This window comes from Coccomyxa subellipsoidea (assembly GCF_000258705.1).
Source record: "Coccomyxa subellipsoidea C-169, whole genome shotgun sequence".
In the NCBI taxonomy this organism is placed as follows: Eukaryota; Viridiplantae; Chlorophyta; class Trebouxiophyceae; family Coccomyxaceae; genus Coccomyxa; species Coccomyxa subellipsoidea.
The window spans coordinates 344,045-371,344 of record NW_005178033.1 but is presented as its reverse complement, the minus strand read 5'-3'; the positions used below and the strand labels follow the sequence as shown (position 1 = coordinate 371,344).

The following is a 27,300-nucleotide window of genomic DNA, read 5'->3' as shown; positions in this document are numbered from 1 at the left end:
AGACCACTTTTCATTTCCAAACATTGGACGTAAGACAGACACTGCAACTTTAAGGAGTCGAAATCTACATATTTTTAAGTTCTTGAACTTTACTGTACAGTTTGCTACTCTGCTATTCAACAATATAGCTAACATGGCATGTGCTGGTGCCAGCAGCTTGTGCCAAAGTACGGCTGGAAAGCAAATAATTTTGTGCAGTTCTGTCTATGGCTAAATTTCTTCTTCATCTTCCACTCTGAGCACTAGTGGCGGCCCTGGCTGGCTGTACTGCAGCTTGTCCACATCAGGGAACGCCCAGCGTATGAGGTAATCGCTGATGTCATACACGCCTGGCGCCATGACAGCCACCTGCACCATTCACCCCTGCTCAGACACTTTCCCCCGATGCCAAAACGTGGTGAAGCCAGGCAGCCAACATCTGATTGCTTGTACACATGCCATTGCAATACAATCACCCCAGCTCGGACGCTCTTCAGCAAAACCAAAGCTGCCAGCTACAAGCACCAAAGAGCTGATTGCATGCACACATTCCCATTGCAACACATGCGGAATAGTGCTGCTGCTTGTGCAACATAAGGGGCAAACAGCTTTCTCAAGCATCTCGGAGCAATCCCGACGTCAGCTTGTGCTTGACTTCCTACTGGGGGTGTCTCCAGAAAACCAACCTTGCAATCTTGACAATTTGCCCTTCCTCCTTTCATTGGCGCTCGCACAGCCTTGTCTGTCTGTGAATTGTCCCTGGTTTTATTGAATGACATTAATTTGAAAGGAGAACGCAAGGGGGGGGGCGCACCCGCAGAGTGACGCTTGTGGCCTGCCCGGCAGGCAGCGAGGACACGAGCGTGCGGACGCTGCCGCACCAGAGGTAGTCCGTGCCAGATCTGGCACCCACAGGGACGGGCCCCCCGCTGCCGCCGGGGGGCTCCGGCGCCACAGCTGTGGCACCCTCGGCGCTCGTGCTGCTCTGAGGAGCCAGCTCAGGCGTGCGCCGCCACACAGCCTCGCCTGCAGCAATGGCAGTCCTTTCATCAGTGCTGTATGAAATAGTATCACACAATAAATGACAGTATCTGCTTTAGCAAGCCCTTTTGTATTTTTAAACGTGTAAGTGGATTGCCTTCCAAGCAGAGGATATGGGTAAGTACCCTCCTACGATCCGTTCAAGTAAATTCAGCTGAAAGGATTTTGAGGTAGAGTACAGGCAAATTGGGACACAGCACACAGACTGTCAATAGAGAGACCGACCCTCTTCATGCACTGCTCTAGCAGAACAACTCTCATCCATCTATAAAAAAACGGGGAAGGAGCATGCCTCTGCCGGGCGCTCCGGTTCCGGTCTCGATGCAGAGGGAGGCTGTGGCATCGCTGCAGTTGCGCAGGTCCAGCTGCAGGGCAGCTGCGCACATGCCGCCGCCGCGGAAGTTGTGCCTCAGCCGCTCCTCCCCGCGCAGCGTCGCCCTTATCGCCACCTTCTCCTGGATGACAGATAAGAGTTAACGAATCCTGATGCAGAATTCAACCCACTGAGTGGGTTCAGAGGGCCACACAGCTAGGCAGAAGGCACCCGAAGACAAATACTGAGGATGTCGCAATTGCCGACAGCATTGAAAGCTACACGTTTGGACTGTCGCCTGGCGCCGCTTCCCTCTTCCAACAGTGGGAAACAATAAACAAGCTCCTAGATCTGGTGCGCAATTCAAATTGCATGTCCGGGTGTTGTGGGGCAGATAATGCCATGGGTGCCCAGATCAGAAGCACACAAAGCAGAGTTCAATGGAAAAGTGGTTCACCTTTTCTTGGAGGTCGCAGACGTGGTGAGCGCCGATGCAGCGGGGGTTGCCGGCAGCGTCTGGCAGCGCCCAAACCACGATGATGTCCGGCCCCTTGTTCTCAGGAGTGTCTGAAGTTGATGGCTCCGGCTGCTGCTCTAGGGCTGCCCGCTGCAGCTCTGCTTTGGACGGCCGCGTAGGAAACTGCACGGGCGAAACACACAACCCCTCAGTCGAAAACATCCTAGTAGTTTTATCCTGGTAGAGGCTCAATCCTGTGGGGTGCATTGTTTCAGATCAGCTGATCACAAGTCGCAGAGCTGCGCTAGCGCACAGCAGTGCATGGCCTTCAAACGTCCCGATGAAGAGCAATCAGAATAGAACTCACTACAACAGGCGCCGCAAACAAGGTAAGACTACCCTCGCTTCCGGCACCATATGTAAAGAGCTTAAAATCGGTCTCAGAAGTATCACGGTACATCCAGTGTACATGCTTGACCAATGCTGGCACAGAAATATCATGTAGTACTTTCACAGGGAGGGGCATGCCTGCTGCTCGGGCTCAGAGTCCAGCTGCAGCCTCTTCATGCGCTCTGTGTGGAAATGCGCAAGTGGCCCCTCCACAGCCTTCACCCACTCCTCGCCAGCGCTGGTGCTTGCATCCGCGGCGGAGGCTTCGGGGGGATGCAGGCGGAAGTAGGCAGTTGCCACAGAAGCTGCAGGAAGCTCGATGGCGGGGGTGATCGATGTGGATGGAGGCTGCAGGGCAGCAGAGGCGGCCTCGCCCCGCCTGCCCAGCTGGGAGATGCGCCAGCTGTCGCACAGGCAGGACACCTGGCGCACTGTCAGCGCCTGCAGCCCCTGCAGCAAAGAGCACATGAGCAATATTAACCAGCTTGCTGCGCATTGCTGAGGGCTGCTTCACACCCCACGCATCACTTCTTTGCTAGCACCTGAGCTTGGACAAAATGCATGAAACTGCCTCTTTCTGCAGCCGCGGACCATCCTCTGATGTAGCCCAGGAATTGCAGCAGTCCTGGGAAGTTTGGTACTTTTAATTATGAATGTGGGTGTATCCCTACAGACCGAGCCAGGTGTTTTGTGTGTCATGGGCCTTGTTGCTTGCATGTCTGCCTGCCTGATTTCTCTGGCACTGACAGGGCCCTTCTACTCATCCCACTTTCCTGCCATCTGTGCTGTAGCCTATTGATCACTCAACCGCGCTCCTTAGATAGTGTGTAGGAAAGGTGAGAAGAAATTCACCTGCATGTTGCGCATGGAGAGGCGGAGCAGGAAGGTGACAAGGTCGGCCCTGGAGGCGGCCAGGCTGGCGGCCACATCCAGAGACGGCAGAACGTCCACCGAGTGACTCAGCCGTAGCACCCTGCCGGCATGATCCATATCAGAAGAGATGCACCACGTAATGCACAGAGGATACTTAATGTGTGATGCTTCAAGCAAGACTGAAAAACATTTTCATCGCAAGATCCTTGTTGGCTTCCAACACTGCATGCCACTGCAGATTGACACATGGAGCGGTGTGCCAACATGCAGGAGGAGCGCCAGCATCTGTGAGAAGCTGTGGCAAGCCAGAGGGCCACAACAAGCTGGTACTACACCATCAAACCACTTATTTCAACGCCTGGGGAGTGGACATCTGGACCCCTGCACATCCCCACGCCACTACCCTGCTGCAACGAAAGGGCGCCTGCCACCTACCTGTAATTCATGCCGTCCACTGGCGCCGCAGGCTCAAAGAACACAGCGAGGTGGAAGTCGAACTGGCCCCTCTCCCGCGGGTGCACCCACAAAGGCCACTGCAGCTCCTCGCCCGGGCCCAGCGCCTTGGCGGCAGGCCATGTGTAGAGCGTCAGGCCCCGTCGCAGCCGCAGGCACGGCTGCTGCAGCGCTGACGTCCCTGCCGCGCGTTCCCTCCCTGCATGCCCCAGGCACGTAATGATTGACCTGATGATTGATTGTGCATCCGTCCTGCTTTTTGGTAAAGAAGCGTTGGTCCGTCTGCATGTATCAGTTCTGTGCTTCTGCAGACAATGTGGTACCTTGGAATCCAAATATTCCTACCCCTTCTACCTGCTGGCCTGAATTATTGCCGGTTGATTGTCAGAAAAGACTATGCATCAGGAGGCGCTGCATTGACAGCATGGCAGGTGAGCAGGGGTGTGTCTGCTGAATCTTGACAAATACCACGGATGGCAGAGTCAGGGAAAATGGTGCACCTGGTGCCAAGCTGTCAACAGTTGCCCCGCTTGCATCAGCGTCGTCAGGAGGCAGGTACACGTCGGGGCTGCTGCAGACTGCCCGGATGCTGCGCAGGGGCACCTTGCCTGTGTTGCGCAGTGTCAGCGTGCACTTCCTCACCTCCCCTGCCAGCATGGTCGGAGGCAGCTGCTCCACAGATGCCTGCACAAAGATATGCAATTCTTTCTGCTTTTGCTTTGTAGATCTTCCAAATTGGTTGCTAGCCACGAACGATCTGTGAGCAGAGTTTATTGCCCACGTGTAAGCAGACAACCATTGTTAAGTCAGATAAAGAAATGAAGATGGAAAACTGGAGAGTTGACTCACCTCCAGCCGGGGCAAGGCATCCAGTATGCTGAAGGACAGGCACTGGCTCTGCACCTCGGCCTTCGTGGCAGCCCTGCATTGCCCCAAACTGTTTCTTCAAGATTTCTCAATGATACCTCCTCACCCTGCCACTGCTCTTTGGAACAAGTCATTGTCAAGCTCAAAGATGCATCAGAAGAACCCAATCCTTCCGATACATCATGGAGGGAGGCAATGACATGCACCACAACCAGAACAAATTCTGTCTCATGGAAACAACGCAGATGACTCACCGGGAGGCGGTGCGGCGGTGCTTGGGGCGCTTGGGAGCAAAGAGCTTGCGTCCGGGGGCGTTCCCGTCCAGCAGCCACTCCACCCCGGTCAGGGTGAGTAGCCCGGGCCGCAGTGGCCGCAGCCCCAAAGCCAGTCGCACGCGCTCTCCACCCTTTAAGACCACTGCCTGCTCCTGTGCCTGGACAGCACAGAATAGCAGCTTATGACATGATCTTACTATTGAGCAGGAACGCGAAGATTATGATGACAGACATCCGTTCACGTACCCACAGAGTTCTATACTTGTCAAGGAAGACCACACAACATTACCTGTCGGCACAAATGCATGAACTCCCTCGCGTGTAAATAAGTCCTTGACTGTTTGAGACGTTAATCAGAACATCATTCAAGATCGTTTACCTAGGTGGATCATGTGAGTGTGTCACGTCATTTCTCACATCATCCACCAGGTACTCAACCATGACTGATGCCTGGCCCCAACAGTGATGGATAAGCAGACATCGATAGGCAGATCAGTGCAATTTGAATGATTACCTCTGCATATTGACCCAGGTCACCCTCTGTCGGCATGGGCTCAGGCTCGAAGAGCAGGCGCAGCCGCGAGACGTGGAGGTCCACGGCCAGGGGGTTGGCGAGGGATATGAGGACCTCGATCATCTCCCCTGCCACCGCCGTGCTTAGCTGCAGCGCTGACACCTTGCTGCTGCTGCCCCCGGCATCCAACCAGGTCGTGCCTGTATCCAATCCTGCAGCACAGTTCATGCATTTAGTGATAATTATGATTATTACACTCTTTTCCTGCCTGAGGCAAGGTGCGTCTGCAGACAAAGTGCAGGTAAAGGCTGCCACATACCTACTAGGTAGTACCCCTCGATGGACTTGCCGGATCCAAGCAGGACACAAACCACCAATGCACCATGCAGGATTTCTTAAAAAAAAACATGCGAAATAGAGGTGCTTTTGATATCAGCTGTCAAGGAGCGCATCATGCATAACCCTTCTAATAGCTGGGATACTAGTAAATGATGCACAAGGAAGAAGCTGCAAAAGGAAGAACGATGCCAAGGTCATAAAGTACCTCTGGGAAGCAAGGTTGTGAATTCAGGTTCCATGCAATGCAGGGACAAAGAAGATGTGGCTCACCAGAGAGCAACGGCCCCTCAAGAGAGCGCCAGAGCTCTTCGGGCTGCGTGCGCGACTCGGGGTTGCCATGGCAGATCTCGTTGTCAGCCTGCACAGTCACATGCTCTGCATCCACCTCCGGCAGTGGCAGCTCCAATACTGGCGCCGCCCCCTGCAGAACACACCAGGCTTATTATCCACCCCCAGCCATTCTCCTTTGTGCTTTATAGGACGCCCTTTGAGCCAGAAGAGCATCCTGCAGCCCCCCTTTGGTCGTTGCAGCAGAGGCAGCAGTATACACGAAGTGCTTGAGCTAGTACGCCCACCAGACACCTCCAGAACCTAAAAGGAAAATTTGAATTTTGCCGACCCCCTTACTGATCTGCACCGGTGCAAATCAAAAAGCATGGTACCCCCCAAACAGCATGCTACCCCCCATCCTGGCCTTCGTGGCTGCGACAAGGTGAAAACCCTCCTGAAGCTGTGCATCTGCTTGACACCTACAAGCCAAACGCACTCAGCCAATCCCCCACTGCTTTCAACATACGTGGCCCCAACCTTGGCCTTTGTGGCCGCTGCGACGGTGTCCAGGAACTGTTTGAGATAGTGCGCCTGCCAGTAAGGCGGCGAGTGGGAGCACTGCAGCATGGCTGCAAAGTGCTGCAGCGCCAGTTCGAAATCTCCTGCGTCGCGGCTCTGCTTGCCCAGCACGTCGTGAATGTGCTCCTCTATGAAGGCCCACTTGTGGCCCTTGTACACCGACAGCACCTGCCTGCGCAGCCACAGATTCCCCACATGCCTGTTAACTATTGCATTGGTTGCCACAGGGCATCCAGCTAGAGAACATACGATGAACCAAAACAAGCATGTGCCATTCGCTCGGTAAGAGCACGCTGCGCTTCCAGTGGTGGGACTCACTGAGAATGGCTGAAGCGTCTGAACTGTGCAGAGCTTGCCTTACTACAAGTTGCTACACAGGAATGAACAAGCAACCGTCATGTACAATCATGCGCAGGTAAAATCACCAGTGTATATGAAAATCAAGAAAAACACAAAAAATTGCCATGCATGGGAATCTACGGAAAGGACGAACCTGTAGGCGCGCATACCGAGCGCCTTCTGGTCGCATGCGTTGTAGCGCAGACCGGCAAGCACCATGTGGAACGCGTACTTGCGCACCGAGGGAGGCGAGACGCGCAGCAGGCACAGCGCCGCCTGCTCCAGCAGCAGTGCCGCCCGCAGGTTCTCCTCCTGAGGAACAATGATCTCCAACATTTCAATCATCGGCAATGCTGTTTGCAGGGAATAATCCCAGCGCACCAGCCATACAGAGTGTAGCTTATCTTCCGCATTGATGCGCATCAACCACATGAAGGATTGACCGTGGTTCTCTCAAGTGTCTTTGCAAGGTTTGGCCATGGTGCATAATTGCTGTCTTGAGACAGGTTCAGAAGCGTGGCAGTCAAAATAGGGCAGGGACCCCCACCTGGAAGTGGGCTTTCATGAGGGCATAGTTGGCCTCATTGTAGGCTCCATGTTGGCGCGCGTACTCCGCTGCCAGCAGCATGGAGCGAGTTGCGTAGCGCACGCATTCGCGCGGAGCAGTCTCGTGCGGCGCAGCAGTGTTGTACCGGTAGAAAGCCTCCTTGAAAGCTCCCAACACCTCGCTCATTGTGCCCCGTGCCATGAACAGCGAAATGCCAATCATCTCCTGCGCAACACCAGTGAAGGAATATGACGCGGAGTGTTTCGTGCACAGTGTCTCTCTCTTCAGGGTGCAGTTGGGTGCAGGTTACCCAAATTGCTGAGCCCAAGTGGTGTCACTTGAACACCATCATAAGCTTGGAAACCATTTCACTATGTTGGGGGGGGGGATGGCAAAGGGCAAGCTGTGTGGCGCAGAGGGCATGGTCACCTGGACAGCGGCGTACTGCTTCCATGCCTTGTCAGCGCGCAGGTCGCTGGCCAGCAGGCGCAGCGTGGACAGCGCGGTGTCGTAGTCCTGCATCGTGAATGCCAGGTCCGCCAGAGCGCGCATCTGGCCCTCTACGGACCCCATACCGTAGGTGCCCACGCTGCCATTTACGGCGCTCGCCGCGTTTCCCCCGTGTACGGAGCCGCCGTGCACCGAGCCCATCGGGGAGTCCCTGCCGGCCGCGCCGCCCGGCTGCTTCCGCCAAAGCAGCGTCTTCAGCTGGTTTCGCAGTCCCTTCCTTGTGGACGTCACCTGTACATTCAGGAGGTCCTCTCCTTTCACGTCTCTGAACAGCGGATGCTTGCGATCCAGCTCTATTGGGCCCAGTGCAGTGAGGAGGCATCTGAAAAGGGGATATGTATGAAGAAGAAGCATGTCCTTTCAAGACTCCGACAAGAATACTGTGACACACCTTGATCAGTCTTCCAGAAATGATACAGCGGCAAATGGGATGGAGGTGGGTGCTTGCCTGATGATTGAGAGCGCGCACTCGGGCCTCCATGGCAGGCAGCAGTGCCCTGACAGCAAAGTCCTCCGAGAAGCGCTTGATGTCATCCAGGTTGGCCTTGGTCAGGCACTCCCCATAGCCCTAATTTAAGGTATATCCATGAAATTAGCCCAGGGTCCGATTTTCCTGCCTATCAAAGCTTTCATCGATGATCAACAAGGAGCATGGGTGCGACAAGAAGAATTAGGAAGGGCGACAAACGTAACATTATGGTATTGTCATAGGTAATTGACATTTTGCGGTAAGTCTGCCTACTCACTTGCTGCCTGCAACATGACAAGATCAGAGGCCCAGGCCCTTTCTGCAGCTTACCGAACCACAATGAATGTTAAATAACGGGCCAGAAACACACCGCAGTGGGGACTGGGGGTCTGGAGGGTGGCTCCCCAGCACCACCTCCCGGCAGGGTGCCTGGTAAGGGGTGGCGCCAGAGGCTCTCATAGCCCAGCTTGCTGGAGAGATCGCCCCTGCCAGAGTTGATCCGGATCAGGTGCACTGCCGCTGTCCCCAGTGCCACCCGCGCTGCCTTCAGCTTCTCCTCTGACCTGCACATGTTGGGTCATCATCTTGCTCAGACAGGCTCTCAATCTGCTCATTTGAACATGGCTGGAGATTGTAGTAATCACACCCTACAACTCCTAAATGCTTGCCGGTTCCCCAGATATCTGCGGCTGCTATCAATGAAGGCCTGCCTGCATGCTTGCTTCCTGCCGAGCTTGCCATGTTGCAGGAGCCCACCAGCCGATGGCCTGGCTGACAGTATATGCTGAGCTAATGCCGCTGACATCATGTGCGATGGCTATGCATGGACGAGGTGCAGCTGTAGCACCTGGCATAGCCGCCCTCCGCCTGCACATTGTCGCCATGGATGAGCAAGTGGTGCATGACAATGCGATGCTCCATCTTGCCCTCTGCCATGAGGGGCGGCTTGCGCGAAGAGTGGAAGAGCTTCCCAAACGCCTCCACTGGGTTCTCTGCATGCGCATGCAGCACCAGCAAGCCTGCACATGCATGCCGGCAGCACTTTGGGACTCATGCTTTACAGTAAGTGAACGTCATGCTGTGGAGATAGCTCCATGCGCTCATCAATGATGCCTCATATCAGATTCATCACTTCTTGATGTCCCAAGGCTGTAGAGTCTGTTCACCCATTGGTCAATAGGTGGTGGAGTTACAGTTATGCCTGAGGCTGATTTGACATGTCTGACAATACACAGAATTCGTTCCAGAACAATGTGTCTCAGGATTACAGCTGCTTTTGACTAAGTGCAGGACTCGACTACGATGAGCTAGAGAGGGACAGGCGTAATGGGGTCTTACATGCCACAGGGTGGTCGAATGTCTCAAGCTCGCCGAATGACGTCATGCGGAAAAACTCATCCCGATACTTGTCCCACCAAGGAGTGTTGTCTGTCAGGAAGCCCTTGCCTGCGAGCATGAAACACAATCATCTCGAATATAGTTCACATCAATGCTACATAGCAGCAAGGGAACTGCCAAGATGTGGCGTGAGTGCAGATGCCATGCTGCAGAGATTCGGCACCATGTGAACCCCCTCTAAGGCAAGTGGTAGCCATACTCTCTGAGCTACTTGCGTAACATGCATGTGACTGCATCAGTTGCATGCATCTGAGCTCGAGACAGCGCACAGGAACAGTGGGTTCCTGTGCCGTACCGCTCTGCACGGCAGCCATCACATCAGGGATCTCCACAGAACCGCTTTCCTTGGCAGCTGCGTTCAATACCCCCTTCAGGTACTCATCTGCGGCCTGCATGCCATTCAATATGGTTGAATAGTGATTGATTCACCATGCATTTGTTGCCGCATGATCAGATATGATCTTGAAGAGGATGACCTGCACTTGACTCTGGCAGAATCGCATGACCATTACCTCTGGGGAGGGCTGGAACATCATGTCTGCTCTGTAGAAGCGAACTCTGAACTCCCGTATCCTGTATGCATGCTCTCCCACGGTGCGAACCGGCACTGTCAAAGGCACAGATGGACATGTTCAGTGAACAGTACCTGAGCTACTGCTGTCCAATCTGTAAGTATTGTTTGGTATTCCTACAATTGCTCAGTCTGTTATTAATCAAGTAATCTCAGTTGAGGGTAGGAGGCTTAGTCGGCCTCAAAGTCGTGTCTAATCTTCAGGCATCCAGGTGAAACTAAAAGAGCGGTGCTTCATCAGGCTTGACGAACTCACCACTCAGCTGGTGAAGAAAGCCGTAGGGGCGCAAGAGATCGACGACTGTCAATCCGTTCTTCTCCTGGCACATCTCTTCGGCTTCTGGAGAAGAGATGACCATGACTGCAGGCGTGAGCCTCTCCGAGATCCAATCCCTGAACTCCATGTCTCACCTTGCCTTCTCCCTCAAGCACTTTCAAACGCGTCAAGATCCCAGATGCTACTAGCATCGCCTCTGAAGCTATACGGAAGAATCGTACTCGTGTTCTTTTTGTTACCAGCGTTCAGTGAGTGAAGAATTTTTCCATCACCCATATATTTATGGCACAGAGCGTTTGCTCCGTTCATGCGATGTCACCAATCAAAGCACATCGTGCAATTTTGGATCTCTAGTATTTCCTTCTCTGATCTCCTAGCAACACTCGGCTTTTCATTGTTTCCACGAGAAAAGCCTGGAAGGGAAACCCCCCAAACCCCTTTGATGGCGTGGCTCCGAGGGAATTAATGTATACAACGCAGCTTTGGGAAGTCAGACAGACTGTTTCAAAAAAATCAGTACTGTACGAACAGAAGTGTCTATTCCGTTTGGTTGGAAGCAGAAGCATTACGTTTCCCAAGACACTCAATTGAGTACATCGTTCATAACAAAGCCATTCTTGATCTGCAAAGTTCCGTTTGGTTGATCATCTTCGTTTGGCGAGAAACAAGCAAAGCCAAGGCTTTGGAAAATTCGGAACATTGTTATACTATTGGTTGACAATTCAAGAACATGGTGCGTTGCGAACGCCACACTGACTTTCATAAAAAGTGTACCGGACAACCTTTTAGTTCACGACATTGGTCCCTCGTGACGGACGTCTGGCGCTGATGTTGAGGGCTAAAAGACAATTGCTTGTAGATTGAGATTCAATGGCGAAAACAAGCGTGAAAGGTGCTAAATTGCTGTCTTTATCACCATAGCTGATGTGCAATGGTGGGTTCATCGCGTTGTTGCCGAATGCAGGCTTCGGAGGATGCGGGCAATAAATGGGTCTATGTCAAAGTGAAGCGCAAAAAGTCCACTTTTTTCCTGCACATCGACTTGACGGAGACCATCCTAGAAGTGAAGGCCAAGCTTCAAGACTTAATTCAGAAGGTGCGACCTGGGGATCTGTCAGACGACGCTTCACTCTTATGGTTATCTCTGAAGCCAGATTGATATAAGTGTCGTATCATCTTCCTGGTTGTGTCAACATCGGTGGAAGCAATGCTGCCTCCCAGCAAGGGCTTTCCTTCATCCCTGATGCCAGCCGCGCTCCTCCACCCTCTTCCCTCTGCTCTGTGCAGGATCCAAAAGAGATGAAGCTTTTCAGAGAGGGCGCTGAGCTACAGGACTCCTTGACACTGGCTGACAGCAAGGTGGAGAATGGCGATACCCTCGCCCTCACTTTTGCTCTCCTTGATGGTGCGAGGCTGACTTCCCTTTGATCTCATCAATTTGTGTCTTTATTAACAGATTCTGCTTGCAGATCAGCCTTACAATGTCGCTCCGGTTGCAGAGGATATGGTGCTTTCTTCCTGTTTACAATTCTGTGTTGGAGCAAAACCCAGTAACACCATAGCTTTGTTGTTCTGCAGAGCCAAACAGCTTTGAGGAGATTGACATTACGCCACACGATGGGGTAGGGGAGGAATGAGTCATTCAGCGAGGCAGCAGTGTCCTTAATATAGAATGCTGTGTCGCTCAGCTGTCACACCGTTGTCGTTGTGAACGGGTCATCATCCCACATTCCTGCCAGGAAAGTGCAGACACCAGACTCTGTGAGTAGGTTTGAATCAGTGTCTGAATGCACCTGGGCAGTGATCTGGTGGCTGGTCTGGTTGACTAGGGAAATTATCTACACCACGATCTTTCAATGGCAGCAATGGGTTACTATGGACTGCCTTCCGCGCCTTTGAAGGGCACTTCTTTCAACTTTAATAACTCCAATGTGCTTCTAGCAGGTGATTGAACTCACTCGGAACTCTGCAAGTGCAATAGGAGATTGCTGTGCTGCTGCGTATATGCGCAGGAAACTAGAAGGTCGGGCAGGTAGGAGTTGGGGAGAACTTTCAAGGTTTGGGAATATTTGCATGCTTTGCAGTTGACTGTTTTAGTCACTGAACCTTAGTGTGAAAAATCAATTGCAGTGTCTGGTCTGCGCACAGCTTGTGCACGTGCTTCCTTGGTCAGCTGCATGGATTGCTGCATCCCTTCTCAGCATAAAATTCATGCACATGTGGAAATGGATGAGCTCTTGCTGATCTGCTTCTGTAAGGGCTCTGTAAGGATGAAGATGGTCATGCGGTGTCGTCCATAAATACATGTAATTTAGTATTAAATCGTGTATATCACCAATGAAAAGCATAAATACATCATGATGATGCAAAGCAAGGAACTTTTTCCTATTGTAACCAAGTCCAACGACGGAAACACTTGAGAATGGGCTGCGAGCTGATGATAAGTTTCAAACTCCTCCCTGGCGGGCTACAAACTGGATCCAACAGTATAAGTCCTAAGTAGTCTTGTTTGGGAAATTCAAGAAAACATTACTGATGCACATGTGTACAGGCTGACTCCTCTTTCTATTGTACAACGAGAAGTCGGATCCATCTATGAAATTTACATGTGGATGGTACCGTGCATACCTACCCCAGTCTGAAAGCAGTCAACAGTACCTCAGCAGTGGTGACAAGGCCATCTTCTTGAGAAATGCGACTCTCAATGTCAGGAGGCGCATGCCAAAAGTATGGTGTCATAGCCAACAGGTCAAGTGCTTCGCTCCGAGGCAGTTTGAGCTCCCGCGTCACTCGCACTGTCTTGATTTCCTTACAGAGTGCCTTCTTGTCCAGTTCCAGGCAAGAAATGGCATCCTCACCGAACAGCTTCGGCTGCCTGTACAACAGCTTTTTGAGCTCCAAGAGGTGCCCAGCTCCAGGGTAGGCCATAATAAGCAACCCTCCAGCAGGCTTGAGCACTCTGGTAAATTCTGACACTGCGACTGGTGCAAAGACGGATATCATCGCGTCAAATTCCTGCGCAGCAGCTGCTGTTTCTGGCATGAGGCACAGATTACCGCTCACAGTAAAACTTTTGTGCAGCACCCTTCTGCCTTGGACTTAACCCAGTATCAACATCACTGTAATTGATCAGACAATCAGCCATATCAATTATGCTTCATAATTTAGTGAACATCAAACAATCAACTGTAATTGATGAGAGACGTTTCACCGATGATCTGAATCAGTTGTCTTGCGCATCAATGCAGCTACACGATTGACCATAGGCAGGGAGATGGAAATTGTGGTCGCGTGTCAGCAGGGAGAGCACAAGAGCTGAGAGTGATTGCCTGATTTCCAAAGGGCAGAGCGTACGAGCTGGCCACTGCAAAGGAGGCTGCTTTGTGTCGCTTTGCAGCCATGCGGACTGCCGCCTTAGACACATCAACCCCATAGGCTGTGCATGTCTTGCCAGCCTGTACAAGGAAGTTCTGTACGCGTGCTGTATACATGCCCTCTCCACAGCCAGCATCTAGAAAGGCCACCTGCTGACAGAAGCATCTTTCACATGCTCCTCTTTAATGAACCAAGCCTTTTCAAGCTGAGGAAGGGCCCTAATTAAAGCCAGCATCCAGCAATTCCACCTGCTGACAAAAGAATGGCATTGTAGCTAGGAAGAGGTCAAAGCTTACCTGGTTGTACTCCTTCATGTACTCTGCAATCAGGCGGCCTATCTCATCTGCTATGAAGTCGTAGTGCCCAGCATCAAAGAACCTGCGGCGAGCCTTCACCTGATACACAGTGAATCTTATTCAAAACAAGATGCGGAACTACAAACAATTCACTCTGATTCAGACTTAATGTTTCTAGACGTTCAGGTCAGTGTGCTTCTCTCAATTGAGACTAACAGCCACGAAGGTCACAGAACCACCATTTCAGGCGAGTCGCCTGCAGCATTGACGGCAGCCTTTCTTCCAGATGGCAACAAATGGACGTAGCCCTCTTTTGCACGCAGGATAGTGTGGCCACTCCCACATTCCAGCATGCTCTTGTCCTTTTCCGTCAGTGGCTGTAAGCATGTGGGGCACCTATACAGGATGTTTCTGCTGCTACAAGAAACATAAGGCCTCCGACTACGCTTGGATCTTTTATGTGAAGCCGCTGGCAAACAACTCAGGGCCGATGATCTCGAGATCAGCATGCTGATGCTAGAGTGGCAGGAGCCGTCAGAAGTCCAGTGTTGGACAAATCTGTCTTGCTGTCCCCTACATGTCAGGGGTGTACATTAACACTTGTATCTGGACGTGATGATGTGTGGCTGTGAAGCAGCTAAGCAAGATTGCAGGTCCTACTGAAGACTGCTGAGGCAACAACGAACTTGACGTTCACATCAGTTCGGAGATTTCTTTCAACCGTCTCTAGATCCAAGGCCGTCAGACTGACGCCATTGTGAAATGCATCGAAGACTTCAAAGTCAACGTATTAGTACATTACAGGTGGATTTACTAAAGTCTAGACTTGAGCACATGCACATGCATGGCACCAGAACAACAAAACCAGGACCCCGTTTCTTGGAATTCATTTTTTTGCTCTTTAATGTTCACACTTCCTTAGCAACCAATCTGCTATAATTTGCTGATGATTTAGCTCGCACTTCACAATGAAAATTGTCAACACTGGCTGGCAGCCGACCGGAGCGCCCCTGGATGGCCACAAACTTTGCGGCGCAAAGCAATGCTGATATATCAAGCAACACAGCCTATGTCACAGACCTTCCAGTATAGATATGCGCGACACTGCAGATGCCGGGCAGAAAATCTCCTATCATGCTTGCGCAAGCTAATGAGTTTCGCTTCATCGTGTTTAAACTTAGTGCCTGAGCAGCCTTCAGGCAACTGCCAGTCAGATGCATTTCTACTGTTCCATTCTAGACCAAGAGTAATTGATAACACTTCAACACCGCCTCACCGTTAAAGTGCTGAAACAAGCCGGACATGTTGATGGCTCAGGCAGGATTTCACTTGCCGACTGCACTCAGAAAGTGCCTCTGGTAGACTCATCGGCGGCCATAGAAATACGACCGCACCCACAACACAAAGACCAGCACCCCGATGATTACCGCAACAGGCATGTACTTTCGTATCAGTGCCTGCAAGCACAGAAAATAAAGCAGCTCAGGAGGACTGCTCGCCTGAATTGCGTACAGTATCTGAAAGGATCGCAGCAAAAAGGCCTAACCACGCATCAGCGAGCCACATCAGAGGTGGGAAGCAAGGAGATGGCGCAGCAGGAATGCAGTGATCACTTTAGAGAATGTAAAGAGGAACATGTATGTGGCACCAGCACCTGTCGATACAGGTCCTTTGACCGCTGCGCGTACTGCTTTGACTCCGACGTCAGCTGCGCAGACTTCTGGGACATTCCTGCAGCCAGGACACAGACACATTGACAGGCGAACAACCCCAAAGACATCACTTGCATAGCAGTACCAAGTCAAGCGCGGATCACAAGATCCCTCTGCCAACACAGGTGTCTGAATGGCAACAGCAAAGGTCAGGAATGCCACAATACAGACAGTGGCCACTGCCAAGCTGCATTCATTGGCTGGCAAGCTCAGCATGCATGCAAAGGCGCCACCTCAGGGCGCATAGGCTTAGGCTTTACATAAAATGCCCCAATTGATGCCACAGTAGGGATAGCTGCACCATTACTTACTCGTCTGCCTTACAGGCAACAGTGGCATTCATGAAAAAATGTTCTGCAGATGCCAATTGGGTGCCTGCATGTGCTCTAGGCAAGTTATCACCCATCTAAACAGCAGACACAGCGGATGGTGCTAGTACGGGACAGTAAAGAGGCAGCGGGGCTCACTGTCTAGGCGCTCTCCCTGGCCAAGTACGTCGGCGATGTTGCGCGTCATGATGTTGTGCACCTCGCTCAAATCCTCGGTGAGCTTGGAGATGTTGCGCTGCGTCCGCGTATCCATGTACAGCTTCTTCGTCTTGCTGATGAATGTGTCTGCATCAAGAATAAGAAATCAGATTTGAGAGGCTCCGCATATAGGCACTTGCTAGAATCTAAAAAAGACTGTATTGTTCGCCCATCTGCGAGTCTTCTGCTATTCTTGGCGCCCCAGTAGGACCACAGCATCTGTCTCTGCAGCTCGATCTTGATGTGGGCAGGACATTTGCTGGCGCCTCACCATTGCGAGCATCTCTCCATTATTGGGTGAACTAAAGTAATTGCTCGTCACCCAATCATACCACATGCACCAAGCATGGACTCGAGCTATGAGCTCTGCAAGCTGCACAGGGTGTAAGGGATCCCAATGCACATGCTCCTGACTCTGAGCATGTCAATGAGGAGGTGGTAGCCCTGTCATGCTGGAACGACGGTTCAAGGGCTGCATCAACGTGTTTGAATACTGGCTCAGAGAATCAAGTGAGCCCTTTGATCAGCGCAGGGCGCTTTGGCGCACCAAATTTGATGAAAGCGTATGGCCGCGCAGCAGACTCGATCTGTGAGCCATACAGGCCGGTGAACTCACTCTGCAGCTCCTCCAGATATTGGTATGCCAGCTTCTTTGGGTAACTCCTGCATGGAAGCTAAGTCCTCAGCCCATGTTGGGCAGTTGTGGAGATACTGTGGCACAATGCATGCTGCCCATAGGTCTCAGCTCAGCACTCAGGCCTTGCAGAGGGAAAGGCTTACTTGTCTGTGAGTGTGAGATAGCAGACTCCGCCTTGGATGATGTAGTGGAACACAAAGGGGCCACTGTCCACTGACATCCTACTGTTTGCAGGGTTTTCTTTCGCCATCCTTTTGAAGAGTGTCTGCAGAGGCACAAGATTATTCTTACTGGGATATTTTTGCATCAAGACACGACTTCATTACTACAGGTTTATCTGTAATCTGCCAGACAAGTGGACTCTTTCTCGACCAGCTCTGTGATTCTTGGATCAGGATTGTGCAGACTGGACGACCATACTATATGTTCCTCAACAGAGTTCATGTGTATGCAAGATACATCAGGCCCTCGACACGGACAGTGGGCCCTGATGGTGCTTGATTGATATTCACCTTGGCCTGGTGTTTGTATGTCTCCAAGTCCCTGTCCTTCTCCCCGTCCAGGCCCTCGGCGAGTGGAAGGCCATCGTGCACACGAGCTATGAGTGTAAGGCGCACCATGAACGCCTGAATTCCTCACGATGGACCAAAAAGTGCTGATGCTTCTGCGATATTTTTGTTCAATTCTCTTTAAGTTTGCAGGCAGCGCTTCCTTGCGTTACTCGTATCCTTTCAATCGTACTTGCAAATCCAGGCCTTGTCTGCTGATAAGTTGACTGGACGTTGGGAGAGTTTTGGAACAACTTAATCAAGTGCGTACGGGACACGCAAGCAAGAAGCAGAAGGTTGGATCTAATGTGCACTCCGAGGACAAGCTTTGCAATTGGAGGACTATTCCAGATTGCTTTCCGTTCAAAGACACTGATCTGAGAAGCTACTGTGGCCAGATCTAGCCCTCACTTCCCTCTGCTTATAAACCTGGCCGGGTTTAAAATAAAAAGCAGGCCCTTCTGGAATCCAATTGCAGAAGCATTAGAGTGCAATTCTAAGCCGCAGCCGCCAGTGTCAAGTTGCCTGCCTCAAAGCTGCAAGTTTCTTTGGCATCAGTAACAGCTTCAGACGGTCTCCCGCTGGGCCCCGGGGCCCTCGTTACACAAGACAAATCTGACCGTGACACGAAACTTTGTCTTCCCCTAGCTCTCATGGGCCTGATCATCCGCCCAGCTTAAAGGCATCAGCAATGAGCGCGCAGATGATGCCGATCTTGAAGCATTGCAGGAAGAGCAGTTTGAGAGTCTGCTTTGGCGCTGCATAGTACAGCGATGACACCACCTCGCAGAAGGCCACGGTCAGCGCTGCGGCCACCACATCATTGATCGCCAGCGCACCAAATGACAGCGACACTGCATGCGCACACACCATGAGTTTTCAGGGATTGCAAAGGACAATGGCATGTATACTACAGAGGCATGCTGCAAGGCTGTAATTAGGGACAGCCTCATGCAGGAGCTCTAAAGTTGCAGGAGCTTTATCTGTCAAGGGAAGGCTCCTTTGCTGAGCTACTGATTTGCACACGCAATGCGCTCCCTGCCCTGGAGCAGACTTTCTGATCCCCCTTGAAGTGATCGTATACAGTGCAACCTTCCCTTTGTCGCCTAATTTCAGACTAGGGGTCTCAGGAACTCACAGCATGCAGTTAATATCCCAGTCCAAACTGGGCACACGCCTGAAAAATACGATAGCGATGAAGCAGGCTGTTCGGTGAGAAGTGCATATGGAGCAGTCAAGTAGAACAGCCTGGGCATGAGTGAGGCTACAGCCAAGCAAGCCCAGTGCAGCTGGGGAGTGCAGCAGTATCCAGCAGTCAAAGCAGTGGGATGGCCGTTGGGTAGTAGGTGGCCGCACCGGTGTTGGCACAGTAGTACCCGCAGGCAAAGGCGATGCACGCCCAGAGTATACGCCGGGCCGGCTGGTCTGCAAAGTATAGGTCCACGCGTCTGGGGACGGTCGTGATCCTGGTTGCAAGCCTCGTGCGCCCTGAGCCACGCGCTTGCACGCTGAAGCGCCGCAGCGGCAGCCTGCAGTAGATGCAACCGTCTGAGAAGTTGACTTTTCCTGATCTAGCTCTGCTGAAGGCAGGCCATGTGGCGTTCATGAGCATCACAAGCAGGGATGCATGATGGTATATTAGATCATTTAGGCCCTTGTCATGGGATCATGGACAGGTTACATTGGATGTTATGGGGTTCTCGCTGGAAGCACCTAGGAGAAGGGCTGGCCGAGGTGCGCTTCTGCAAAAGTCTGGTTGCCCCAATCCCAGCGAATTGGCATCGAATTGCAGAATTTTGTGAATGAAACTGTCTCCATGTCGCGTTGAGGCGTTCAGTAGGCCATGAGGCTGCCCTCATCCCAGGCTCAAGCCTTAGGATAGGGCAACCTCAACTAGGAAGCGATCCCCAGATCAAATCACGGGCATTTTGTTATCCAGATGCAGAAGCAGCAGGCTTGAAGAAAGGAAAAGGCGAAAAGTTTCAACAGCTCAGAAAGCAAGATTCCTTCGTTAAGATGCCTTCAGCTGCCCGAAGCCTTCTTTAGATAAGCTACGTTCACGTTCACTCGACAACAGTGCCAGAACTTCAATCAACTTTACTGCAGGGAGGATCTTGAAACGATCGGCGAATCTGCAGCTGCTCTTGGAGCAGAAGCTGCAAACAGTCCAGTCAGCTTCCCGGACTGAAGTTTGGAACAGACCGATGAAGAGTACGAGAAGAAAAAAGTCTGAGTTTGTAATCACTTCACTTGTCTATTGTGGTAGACAGGCAGCAAGGGCACTTACACTGGCCCCTGGTTATTCTGGTTTGCTCAAACGGACGACTGAGATTCACGGGGCATATAGATGACTCGGAACCAGTAACACCCCTGCGACTAGCACCTCTCTGAGCCATGCTTTGACACAGACTTATAAATCAAAGTGGGCTATACAGCGTCATGGCTACCTTGCTTCCTCTGTGGGTCGCTAGCGGGGCCGTTGCTGGCACTGTCGGACTTCCGGTCACTGCGTCTGTTGGCGTGGTTGGTATCCTTGCAGCACTGAGCAGCAGAAGTCAGAAGCGTATTGAGGTGATGAGCTTCACCACTTCTTATCTCATTACCACAAGGAGACCGAGGGATATGCTGACAGTGTCACAGGGCTATATAGCTAGATGCACAAGGCTCAGAACCCACCCTTGGCCTGTTACCACCTCGTCATGTTTGACTATGGTGCAATTACAGCTTACTGAAGGCCTGAATGTATCGACTGTAGGGTGAAGGTGCTGACAGAGAAGGAGCCAAAGCAGGCAGCCCAGAGCTAGCTGAAAACGATTTGACAGACTCAGCAGAAGCAGAGGATGAGCAAAACAAAGTTTGCCTGAGCCATGCACTTTCGTCCTTCACGCCTCGCTGCCATCCACTTGACCAGGAAACTTCAGGTGCGCACCACCCATCCTTCCTGCGTTTGGGCGTGATCCCTACAGACGTCCTCACTCTCACCTTACAGGCATGCAAGAGAGTGACCCAGCCCATACTGACCCGCAGGTTACAGGCTGCACGCAACTTAGGAAAGGCAGAACATAAGTTCCCTGTTACAGTCCAACATACTTGGGACAACGCAGTGGAGCACAGGAAGCGACAAAGCATGTCTGCATTTGGGCAGGTGTCACATGGGACACGCTCTACCCTTCCAGGCAGCCCAGCCAGCTCCTTGGGGAGGGAGCAGCTATGCCAGCAGCTCTGACACAGGCGCAGCAGCCGGGGCTCCCAAAGCAGAGAAGCCAGCGCTACAGGAAATTGGTGACTGGGCTCTCTGCTCGCCTCAGCACCCTCTACCCCGCTTGCCTCGCCCCAAAGACCTCCAATACAGGTGGCCACCTTTATTACTAGGCCCTTCAATTTGGAAGAATGAAAAGCCAATGACATGGCCAGCACCTGTAAGTCCATGCTCCTTTCGTCGCAGTCTGGTTGCAAGGCAGATTGTTGTTAGTACGAGTCCTGGTTTCTATGCCAATGCAAGTGTTGTAATGGTTACGCTGTGGCCGTGTGGTCACCCTCAGATCTGTGGTGTTTTAGAAAGCGTACAAGCACCACGCAGCAGTCGCTGTGACCATCTCAAACAATCCAGACAATCACTCGTGCCACCTGTCCTGACCGGCGTGTGTCATTTTGTAGAGCTGTAGAAGCTTTACACAATCTCAGCAAGTGATGGCAGCATTTTTGGAAGGTCTAAATTACTTATCTGGCTGCAGGGGCAGCGCAGCGCGCGTCGAAGCAGGCGGCGGCCGGGAACGCCGTCGTCCGGCGCGGCCGCGGCGGAAGCCACACGAAGCTGGACCTGCTCCGCACGGCTTCCAGCCTACAGCAGCGCATCAGCGTCGTCGCCAGCTCAGCGTCCGGTCAGCGCTCTGCTCAGGGCGCCATCGCGGCTTTCCACATGCCCAGCCGCCACCTGTCGTCCAAGCGCAAACAAGGCAGGCCTCTAACAAAACTTGGCTTCCAAGCTAGAAGGGTGACTCCATTCTGGAGTGAATCTCCTTTAAATGACAATAATTTGGTTCCGCACTTTTGGTAGTCCCGCCATTGGTAAGACTACATGCATGTAAGGGCACAGCCAAGTGTGCATGCGCTTACATGAGCATTACACGAAAATTAGCCAATGAGTGCAACTTGAGCGAGGCTGAAAGATGCTGAAAGGCATTTTTTGCGATCATGCAGGCCCCTGGATTGCGCATCTGTGCTGACCCGCATGACACAGGAGCTGGCTGCACCAGGATTTCTTCTATACGGTCCTTTTTTATTCTCCCCTTGCAGGATTGCACAGAGTAGCAGACATTTGAGCAAGATGGGCAAACAAAAAGCAGACGCCAAAGTTGGATGAGTTTCATTTTTGCTGGGTCATTGTCCAGCTCGACATGCTGCCCGTATGGTGTGCTTGCTCTTGTGACACCTCTTGATGTCGCCGAAAGAGTCCATGTTATTGAGTTTGTGTGAAAGAGGGCCATTCGTGTCACAGCACCTGAATGTTTTTTGTACATGTGAAGGGTTCAGCCTCTCCATACCAGTCTTGAATAATGTCTTTGCAATTTCACATCGACCAGGATCCATGAAGTCCTTGAGTATTGGTATCTGTCAATATCTGCTGATATAGGTCTTTCGCAGTCCACCAAGCATCCCAAATTTGCGCTTCCAACAGGACTTGCATTGTAATTGAAGTCGCGCGATACTGCTATGTAGTGTTCCTCTTTCTTAAGTAAACGCCAAAGGAGCTATTATAGAGCATCATGTGCAATGTCGCCTCAGCTTCCAGCCCAAATTGCACTGTCCTGTGTATCCTTGACCCACAAGTTCCGCCTTTGGTGGCCGTAGACAACAATACAGTACATGGACTGCATTCCCACAGACAGTTTGGTCCTGTGACCTTATAATTATGCCTAGGCCGGAAGCGCGTCCCAAAGAGTAGTCTCAAGCCATTCTGCGCAGCACCACACACACAAACACTCAGGCACCCCACCAACTGCCAGCATACACAGTTGCCCAACAAGATAGCCACTTCCACTGGCGACCTTACAAAAAGGACAAGATGCTGCACCGCGCAACACCTGCTGGGATGAGACTTGGAAGCATGGCAGATGGAATGAAATGAAAGGACCCACCTGATCTCGTACTCCCCGCCTGCTGTGATATATCTGACCCAGGGCAATGCCTGGTAGCCGCTCTTCTCAATCACCTTGAGGTACCGCACCTGCGCAGCACACTATTTCTTTGAGCCACGATGCCATCCATATCTGACACAGCTTTAGCAGATTGACCCCTTGAAAATAAGGAAGCGGTTCTTGATGAAAAAACTTCTCGTCCTGTGGTTTCGCACAACACAAGATTGTGCAGCCTTTGCCGACTCAGCTTACGAAACATGCCTGAAAGCGTCTTGCACGTCTGATCTGTTGGTACTGTGTCAGAATCCACTCCCCAATGACCTTGTTGTGATGCCATTTAAAAACAATTACCCAAGAAATGAGAAGTCCCCTGCAGCACGCAAAATCCATGGAAGCGGGATGCATGCATGTCAAAAGGGAGCGCCTGGATACCGGAGACGGTGAAGTAGAGGGTCTCAAAAATAACACCAAGATGCCAGAGATGGCAAAATAGAACTTCCTAGACTGCAGACCTAGATGCATGAGAGGAATGTCGGAAGGGCGCGCCTGGATGCCAGAGACAGTGAAGTAGGGGATCTCAAAGTTGACGGCGATGGGGGGCATGCGTCCGTGGGGCTCCTCCTCGGCGGCCACGCTGGGCAGGCTGAACTTGGCGCGCAGCAGGAACTCGCGCCCGCCCGGGAAACTCTTTATCTTCCACACCAACGCCTCCTTCTCCGGCACATACACCGCCGTCCCCTGCGCATGCATCAGCATCTCTCCTCGGAACACTCCTGCATTTGCTTCCTGCCATGTTCTCAAGAGCCTTTCTCTCTTCTTCTACAGCAGGTGCCTTGACAAATACATGGTAATGATGGCATGGATGGCATCGCATTAGGCTACCAGTGCTGGACAGCGCCTGGTGCGGAAGCACATGGTGTCGCTCCATGCATTTTCTGACTGACTCCTTGGTATTACAAAAGAAATCAAACTCTCTCCAGCGCATCCGCGAGGCGATATGGTAAATCTATTAAGAGCCCCCTGCCTGCCTATAACCCCAATTTAATTTCTGCTGCGGCAGGACGTACCGGCTGAGCCAGAACGTGCGGCCGCTGATCTGGGTGGAGTGCACGGTGGAGAAGCACAGCCGCAGCCGCACCGAGTACCTGGTCAAGGCGCGCAGCCAATTCAAGGAGCGCTCCTCCGCCTCCAACGTCGAGATCTTCCTGCCGCTGCCGCCCGACGCCATCACGCCCATCGTGCGCGCATCGCAGGCGCGTCCGCGAATTTCAAGTTTGAAATGGGAAAGGGGGGGGGGGGGGGGGGGGGGGGGGGGGGTAGTGCTCTGGTGCCACAAACAAACTCCAACAGACTAAGCATGCGCTCCAGAATGGCAGCAGTACGTTGTGCATCATAGACATTAAAAGACGTAGAGAGTTTCTGCAAGAAAACACCACAAGGAGTAAATCGCACTAATCAAACGTGGCACATCAATGGGATGTTTGCAGAAAATGGGCGCACATGAGGTCGAAGGCGCCGTCTGGGGGGATAAATGAGATGGTGCGGTCGTTCTCGAAGCGCGCCAGCCGCACGCATTGGTGGAACTTGATGTCCTCCATCTCCACGCTCTTGTTCTTGCCCCCGCGGCCTTGCGCCTCGAACAGCACCTGCGCGCATGTGCCCGCACACGCGTCAGCCAAGCCAGGCGCTGCATGAAATATACCCTGCCCTCGAGGGTCTACTCAACACTGCAGATGTGACGAGTATCACACTGCCTCTCTGCCTTCCTCCAGTCAAAGAGGTGAAGGTCGCGGCATGCTTAGCCAGATCCTCTGCTCCTACAGGGACTACTCTGAGGGTTGTAGGTAACACCCTGAGGCTTTGACAGCCCTTCTTCCGCCCACCAATCAATAACAAGATGCTTGGCGCACATTCCATGCTCGTTACAGCGGTCTGAAACCAGGAAATTGCACATGCCTTTCTCCATGCTGCCCATGCGCAGGAGCAGCGTTAATGAGAAGAACATTTGCTCGCAAGCAGAGTCAACCAGACAACACATCATGAAGAAAAGGGCATCGGTGTACAGGCAAGGGCCGAAGAAGATTAGATTGGTCTACAATAGACTCTACATGGATGAGGCTTCTGAAAAATGACAGCAGAGGCTGTGAAAGGGCAGCGCACCTTGTCGTTAAGGCCCAGTTTGCACTCGGGCATGCCAGAGAGGAAGGTGCGCATCTTGAGGGCGCCCATCACCTCCGATCGCACCACCGTGCCATTGCTGTTCACCAGCAGGTTCACACTCTCCACCACGTCCAAGAACACCTCGTTCTTCTTATACCTGCGCCGCAGAAGCACTCGTACATGCTGCAGACAGGGTGAGATTCTACTCTTGGAATTTTTGAAATAACATCAGAGGCGGCAGCCGCACTCCCAACAGATTGGTCAAGTATCTGGCCTCGCCGCACAGCATGCTGCTTCATAATACTGACTGGGCTCCACGCAACAGTGCATTCAGTCAAGATCTAACACTGCAGCCGGTCTTGAGGCAGCATCAGGGAATTCCCCGGTCAACTCAAGCAGCGGACATTGTGCACTTTGGCAGTGGCACAGCAGATGGCTTGCAGCTGGTCAGGGGCAGTCATCGCGGTGTGCCCTGTGCGAGTATATCGGCAGGAAGGCAGCAGGAAACTTTCTTTTGCGCTTAATGACACGCAGAACGGGGGAAGCTGCGGCCGTACCTAATGCCCTCACTCCGCCACGACACTGCGTTTGTGACTGCCATGGGTGGCCGTGCCTGCACCTGCACAACAAAAAACAGGAGCACTCAGGTGCAAGGATACCTGAATTAGCAATCTGAACATGCATGACTTGTCTCTGATCTCTTGAAAAGTCTGGTGTGATTGGTGGATTGGTGCCTTCAGCAGAGGAGGAGTGGTCACCTCCATTTTGTGGGCATCTGTCTTTATGAACTCTGACAGGATCTTTGCCTCTGTGAATTGGGGGTACCCGTAGTCCATGACCTGCACATACCACAAAGTTATCTGACTAGGCAGCATGCCAAACATGGAAACATCTATCTAAAGCCCGTATCTTTCCAAGACAGCGCGCAAACATCATATCAGGCCAGAGCTTCGTCAAAATGGAGAAGAGTAGGGTAATGGTGGATCACCTCGTCAAGCAGCTCATATGCAATGACAAAGTTGTCTCTGAGGGACTCCTCCTCCAACTCGTTGAAGTAGTGCACAAAGACCTCGCGAAGCTTGTGCAGAAACAGCAGCATGGAGGCCGCATTGACATTTTCCCGCGAGACAATGAGGAGGTAGAGGTTTGAATATTGAACGTAGAGGTAGCTGACCCCCTCGTCTAATATGATGGGTGTCACCTACAACAGACACAATGGGCTTGTCATACTGCCTTGAATAGTCAGAACCGAACCTGCCTGTAGGAAGTGGGTGCATGCGATGACGAATTGAGAAAGTGCCTGTGCATGATGTGAAATTTCGTTTGTTGGGCTGAGCATCACCTTCCCAGTCTCTTCCAGCTCGTTCAGCTTGGTGATGAACCGCTCTGCATATTTTATTGGCACGTCCCCCCTGTAGTCTCTGAAGAGGATGACGTGGCCCTTGAGGTCAAGAATGAACACGGCTGAAGCAGCCATCGCCTGTTCAGACGAGTCAAGGACCTGTGATGAGGTCTGACCACCTGTGCGTGAAAGATCCTATTGCGCTGTTGCTGAGCTGGCTGACTGCCTCTTGGCTCCCCCGAGTGGCTTGCAAATGGCCTCCAGTACCGTCTTCAGACTGCTCGGTGGAGCACCCGAAGCCAGAAGTTCTAGTATGATTGTGAGGGCCTCCTCTTTGATGTGCACACCACCAAGGTTTGCAAGTTCTTTCAGGTCCTTTAAATGATCTTCAGTAAATCTGACCGGCTCGACACTCCTCGCTGGGTCTGTCATCGATCCAACAAGAGCCTCATGACAAACAAGAACTGGTGATTTATTTAGAGAAGGGTTCTTAAATTGGGCTCACAATATCACGGCTATCAAGATGCACTTATTATGCAGTGTCACAATACTGAAACCCTCACGAAGTATATAAAATGCATTGATTGCAAAAAAAAAAAACGCATGTGCGAGCCTGGCAAGAAACCCTATCTGGAGAAAGCCCCTCGAGGAAAGGGGCAGGGTTCTCTCGATAACAGCTACGCTTGCAATCATGGAATGGCGGATCGGAGCAGAAAATTTCGAATGATTCAGGGAATAATTTTGCAGTCCCACGACTTGTGAATCATGGCTCGTCCTCGCACGGGGCATGGATAGCCGCGACTAAATTTCGTTTCCTAAGGTGAGGATCAAGTGTCAATTACCAGGCTTCAGCGTAGCATACCCTCAGAAAACTGGCGCACGGCTCCTGTAAATCTGTAAGAATTGGGTCTCTTGAGTACCCTTTACCCCAGGCCTCACAAATCAGCATCGGTTTGGCTTGGACTCGGTGGTGAAAAATGAGTATCGATGCAGGTCTCCAAGAAGGAGGGCAGCAAGGCTTATTGCTCGAGTGTGGCCGCCGCTTCAGTGCCAAAATCAGGCAGTGATTGTGCTTTGACGCAGCGAGAAATCCGTGTTTTGGGT

The 27,300-nt window shown here is 52.0% G+C and overlaps 6 protein-coding genes across 6 annotated transcripts; 2 read left to right on the top strand and 4 right to left on the bottom strand.

Moving 5' to 3' along the window:
- Positions 1-210: 210 nt before the first annotated feature.
- COCSUDRAFT_55859 (hypothetical protein) lies at positions 211-10,588 on the bottom strand (the record flags this gene model as incomplete). The annotated part of the gene is made up of 23 exons (XM_005646647.1): positions 211-348; positions 794-1,005; positions 1,298-1,475; positions 1,791-1,973; positions 2,403-2,630; positions 3,033-3,153; positions 3,489-3,705; positions 4,007-4,190; positions 4,356-4,428; positions 4,628-4,806; positions 5,163-5,374; positions 5,772-5,922; positions 6,309-6,522; positions 6,844-7,001; positions 7,237-7,461; positions 7,666-7,977; positions 8,216-8,314; positions 8,586-8,778; positions 9,063-9,234; positions 9,554-9,661; positions 9,909-10,002; positions 10,126-10,220; positions 10,441-10,588. The coding sequence occupies 23 exons, from the start codon at positions 10,586-10,588 to the stop codon at positions 211-213; spliced, it is 3,894 nt and encodes a 1,297-aa protein (XP_005646704.1).
- An 831-nt stretch (positions 10,589-11,419) lies between these two features.
- Positions 11,420-12,098, top strand: COCSUDRAFT_55858 (hypothetical protein; the record flags this gene model as incomplete). The annotated part of the gene is made up of 3 exons (XM_005646646.1): positions 11,420-11,557; positions 11,749-11,866; positions 12,040-12,098. 3 exons carry the CDS (start codon positions 11,420-11,422, stop codon positions 12,096-12,098), a joined length of 315 nt encoding a protein of 104 aa, XP_005646703.1.
- Positions 12,099-14,915: 2,817 nt separating this feature from the next.
- COCSUDRAFT_29512 (R-SNARE protein, Sec22-family) lies at positions 14,916-17,628 on the bottom strand (the record flags this gene model as incomplete). Its single annotated transcript, XM_005646645.1, has 6 exons — positions 14,916-15,589; positions 15,787-15,863; positions 16,312-16,458; positions 16,919-17,034; positions 17,152-17,273; positions 17,521-17,628. 6 exons carry the CDS (start codon positions 17,626-17,628, stop codon positions 15,497-15,499), a joined length of 663 nt encoding a protein of 220 aa, XP_005646702.1. The 3' UTR covers positions 14,916-15,496.
- A 175-nt stretch (positions 17,629-17,803) lies between these two features.
- Positions 17,804-19,670, bottom strand: COCSUDRAFT_47768 (hypothetical protein). Its single transcript, XM_005646644.1, has 3 exons — positions 19,270-19,670; positions 18,913-19,085; positions 17,804-18,410 (listed from the first exon to the last, which is right to left on the bottom strand). Exons 1-3 carry the CDS (start codon positions 19,413-19,415, stop codon positions 18,220-18,222), a joined length of 510 nt encoding a protein of 169 aa, XP_005646701.1. The 5' UTR covers positions 19,416-19,670; the 3' UTR covers positions 17,804-18,219.
- Positions 19,671-19,789: 119 nt separating this feature from the next.
- On the top strand, positions 19,790-22,030 carry COCSUDRAFT_66482 (hypothetical protein). The gene is made up of 5 exons (XM_005646643.1): positions 19,790-20,127; positions 20,312-20,477; positions 20,702-20,908; positions 21,291-21,437; positions 21,757-22,030. The coding sequence occupies exons 1-5, from the start codon at positions 19,996-19,998 to the stop codon at positions 21,780-21,782; spliced, it is 678 nt and encodes a 225-aa protein (XP_005646700.1). The 5' UTR covers positions 19,790-19,995; the 3' UTR covers positions 21,783-22,030.
- A 473-nt stretch (positions 22,031-22,503) lies between these two features.
- Positions 22,504-26,776, bottom strand: COCSUDRAFT_53717 (Mu1-adaptin; the record flags this gene model as incomplete). The annotated part of the gene is made up of 11 exons (XM_005646642.1): positions 26,197-26,776; positions 25,843-26,055; positions 25,613-25,693; positions 25,412-25,473; positions 24,855-25,011; positions 24,363-24,411; positions 24,195-24,321; positions 23,833-23,899; positions 23,241-23,432; positions 22,695-22,783; positions 22,504-22,513 (listed from the first exon to the last, which is right to left on the bottom strand). The coding sequence occupies exons 1-11, from the start codon at positions 26,329-26,331 to the stop codon at positions 22,504-22,506; spliced, it is 1,182 nt and encodes a 393-aa protein (XP_005646699.1). The 5' UTR covers positions 26,332-26,776.
- Between the last annotated feature and the right edge of the window lie 524 nt (positions 26,777-27,300).